At 57.6% G+C, this 3,950-nt stretch overlaps 1 protein-coding gene across 1 annotated transcript in view; it reads right to left on the bottom strand.

Moving 5' to 3' along the window:
* Positions 1-238, bottom strand: part of NT5M (5',3'-nucleotidase, mitochondrial) — a gene marked incomplete at its 5' end in the record, with an annotated part of 28,487 nt that extends 28,249 nt beyond the window's left edge. Inside the window, 1 exon segment of the mRNA XM_014592916.1 lies at positions 138-238. Within this exon segment, the coding sequence (XP_014448402.1) occupies positions 138-238 (101 nt within the window).
* Between the last annotated feature and the right edge of the window lie 3,712 nt (positions 239-3,950).

Genomic DNA, 3,950 nt, shown 5'->3' with positions numbered 1-3,950 from the left:
CTGCTGAAGAAATGAGTGTGCTTGGCCCAGGGTGGGGCTGAGCAGAGGGTGAGGGTTGTGGGGGGTGGGCAGGGGGCAGAGGTGAGAGAATGAGGAGACGCTGGGAGGGGGTGTGGGTTCTGAGGGCCCAGGCTTACTTGGGCAGGCTGGCCATCTGCTTCACAGCTTCCACGGCTCCTGGCAGGGGTTCGAGTTCATAAAAGAAGTTCTTAGACTCCCATATGCTGACGGCCTTCTCCTGGGAAATCGGAGAAGCAGGTTATTTCCAGGGTCCTCAGCATCTCACGGCCTCCCCCAGGGCAGGGTGGGAGGCTGGGAAGGGCTGCCGACCGGAGCAGGTGTGCCCCCACACAGTGAGACACACACCCGAGGACGTATGTGGGGTCTCTGAGAAGTGCAGGGAAAACGCGTGTTAGGAGAAAACCATTCACGAATTTCAGTGTTTCTAGTGCCAGAACAAGCCCCTACTTTAACTCCATCTCTTTTCCATGGACCTCCGGAAGTGCCCTGGCATTTTCTGGAGGAAGTGTACGGAGTTGGTGTGTTTCGGGCCCTTTCCAGGAGGGATGTGTTAAGGATTGGAGTCTGCGGATACAGCAGAGGCCGGCCAAGGTGCCAGGGCTGTGACTGCTACCCTGATGCCAGGGCAACAGCGCTGGGGCTCTTCGGGGCCTGAGGCCAATCAAATCAGAGCTGGCCAGACTTGCTTCGCGTGGCCAGACACACCGTGCAGCCACTGAAGGGGGCCAGGCTGCCACGGCAGCCATGTCCTCACACCCAAGAGCTGGAAGTGCCAGGAGACTGTGAGGGCAGGCTCCAGGCCCAACACCAGTCAGAACAGCTACGCTTTTACCTGTTTTGAGTGTCACGATGCCAAAAGGCACTTTTTTTTTAAAGGTTGTTGTCATAGGGTGTGTGCACTTGCTGGAGAGACAGAGAGGGAAAGTGAGAACTCATCCCCCGGGGGGAAAGGCTGCACCATAATCCCTTTTCCTCCAGTCTCTTCCTGGGGTTTTGGTCATGCACACACATGTGCCCAGGTGAGTTTTCAAGCCGCCAGGATTCACCCTGCCAGGTTCGGGACTTGAACCATTGTTGGCCATGTGGGAGTCTGGAGCCCCAACACTATGCCACCTGCTGGTCCTGACAATAGGGATTAAAAAAAAAAAAGAATTCTGTGGCTTTTAAAGTTTTAAAGCAGGCCAGTCCCATGGCCCGATGGTTAAGACCCAGGTGGCACGTGGCTGTCTGCACGGTTTGAATCCCCAACCGAGCAGCTTGCAAAACATGCCAGGCACGTTGCGTGTGCCCCAAATCTCAAAGGATGAGCACGGGGAAGGGATGAGGCACGACCACTCCTCATGGGACATCTGATGAGCTACCGAGGGCCACGGCCAGAGGAGGCTGAGAACTACACCAGGGGCCATTCAGCATGTGGCTGACTGCATTCTCCCTGTGCGGGCGGATGGGGCGCCCTCGCCCCCTCTCATCACTCTGTGGCGAGCACACAGGCTCCTGGGTGAGGGCAAATACATACATACGTTTTTAAAGCAAAACTCCAGATCTTCCTTCTACAGATGACAAAACCAAGGCTCAGAATGGGGACGGACTCCCTTATGCCACCCAGCAAAACAGTGACCAGGCAGCAGTTTCCGATCCCAACCCCGAGCCGGCCCTCCCGCCTGTTCTCAAAATGCAGCAACTCCTTCCAGGGCCAGGCAGGAGGAGGGGCTCGGCCTCTGAGGAGTAGGGGAGGCCACCAGATCAGAAGCTGCACCCCCAGGACAGTGGCCACCCCGAGATGCTCTCGAGAACCGTCAAGGCTTCTGGCGATGCACGCTTATCTGACAGACACCCTGTCCTTGGTCCTCAGCCCACGGGGACAAGGGCTGCCCTCGCCAGACTACAGAGGAGGATTTCTCGGGGCCATGGAGGGTGCTGTTGTCAGGCCTTGCGCTTCGGACCCGGCTCAGTAAGCCTCTCTCCTTGTCTATACAATGGAGAAGGCACCCATCCTTGCGTGGAGGGACCCTGTAAAGCTGCCGCTACACCCCCGGCCCGAAGCGAGCCTCAGATGTAACATCAGCACCCCTGCACCCCTTCCATCTCCAACACTAACTTGCTGTGAAGCCCTGGTCAAGGCTCTTGGCCTCTCTGGGCTCAGTTCTGTCCTAATAGTCTAAGATCCTACGCCTTAAAATGAGCCTATGGGCCCAGAGGCAGTGGCGCAAGTGGGAGGGCACGCTGCACATGGCGGAGGCTGCACGGCAGTCCCAGGGTTGGTTCCTGGCCCACTCTGAACAGCCCAGCACGGAGGCCCACATCCATGGTCCTTGCCAGCTGCGAGGCCGAGGCAGGAAGGGTACACGCTGGCGAGATTCCATCACGGCTGGCCCGGGCAAGCGCCAGGATCCCGACGAGCAAGAGGGGCAGGGAGGGGGCACAGTGAGAAGACGGTGAAACGCGACCAAGGGTGTCAGGGAGCCTCTCCCTTCCTCTCTCCCAGAATCAGAGACGGGGAACTCTACGTCCCCCTGCCTGCTTCCCTCCAGAGCTCTGCGAAGATGAACGGGAAGACGGATGAGCAGTACTCTGTGAAGCAGAAATGCTTAACCCACAAGCTGGGTGGGTGGATTTGGTTTTAACCACAAATACTGGGCCAGCTCGGCCACCAGAGTCCCAGGCAAGGAGCGGAAGTGGAAACAGCAGATCACCCCGAAAGCAAGCCCCCTCCCTGCCTAGAACGCCCCATGGCTCTGTTCCTTCACCTCGTGCTCAGAAAACAGTAATCCAGCTCCTCAGACCGAGAATCCATACACCTTACAGAGCACGGGAGAGCTTCGCCTGCTCTGAGGTGGGGTGGGCCGCATGCCAGCACCCGGGAGGAAATCCAGGGACCGGACCTGCGAAGTAGCTCGGCCCACAGGGCATGTCCTCTGGTTTCAAATTCTAATTAGGTGCAGCCCAGCTCAGGACAGCATTCAGGGCTCTGTAAAAGCCACCTTCTGAAGCCGCTGGTGTTAACCAAGAGAAATGGCACTTCTTCCTTCCTCTCCCTCTTTCTTTTTTAAAGAAGTTTTGCCTTAGGGTCCATGCACTTGCCAAGGAGAGGGAGAAACAGAGAAAGTGAGAGGGAGAATGAGAAATCAGCCCTCAGGGCGGATGCCCACGCCGCAATCCCCTCTCCTCTCGGGATCTTGGGCCTGTACACACACATGCCCGGTGTGATTTCCCAGCCACTGTGCCCAGGCCCGCGGTTGGCCACAGGGGAGTCTGGCAACATAACCACTACGCCATCTGCTGGTCCCTACTCTCCTTTTATTTATTTCTTCCACGAAGAGAGAGACAAAGAGACAGGCACCCCAGCAGTTCCCTGCTGCCATCCACTCCCAGCCGAGCCAGCCAGGATTACTCGCATGCCCAGCATGGACAGGGAAGCCTCGAGACACAAACCCAGCACCTTCCCGCACAGTTTCTGCATCACAGAACACTGGGCCACTGGACCTGCCCCTCTACAAACCAAACTACTGGGGAGGTGCCTTTCTGAAGTCAGAAAGAGCAGGGCAGGGAACAGGACTTAGGGATGGGGAAAGCGGCATGTGCTTGGGACCGGACGTGGCCTTGAAACCTGGCTCGGGCCTTGACTGGCATGTGACTTGGGGCCGGTTTCCTCATCTGCAAAGTGGAGATAATACCGTCTACCCCCCGCAAGATAGAATGCGTCAAGGACGGTTGCAGAAAGAGCTCCGTATCATCCCACCCATCAGATCCCCTGGCCGAGGCCCTGGCTGGCTCCCTGCATGTCGGAAAACACCCGGCCGCTTTGCTGGTGCATGGTACAGCCCACTGTTCTTCCATTCCAGTGTATAGATCCAGCTCTCTAAATACCCCTCCCTGGGGATGCTCTATCCTGGGAGTTAGGGCAGAGCCCTGCAGGGAGTAAGGGGGGG

This window comes from Tupaia chinensis, unplaced genomic scaffold (genome assembly GCF_000334495.1).
Source record: "Tupaia chinensis unplaced genomic scaffold, TupChi_1.0 Scaffold138725_1, whole genome shotgun sequence".
Taxonomy (NCBI): domain Eukaryota; kingdom Metazoa; phylum Chordata; class Mammalia; order Scandentia; family Tupaiidae; genus Tupaia; species Tupaia belangeri.
The sequence above is the reverse complement of the archived record's forward strand: the minus strand, read 5'-3'. Positions and strand labels throughout refer to the sequence as shown.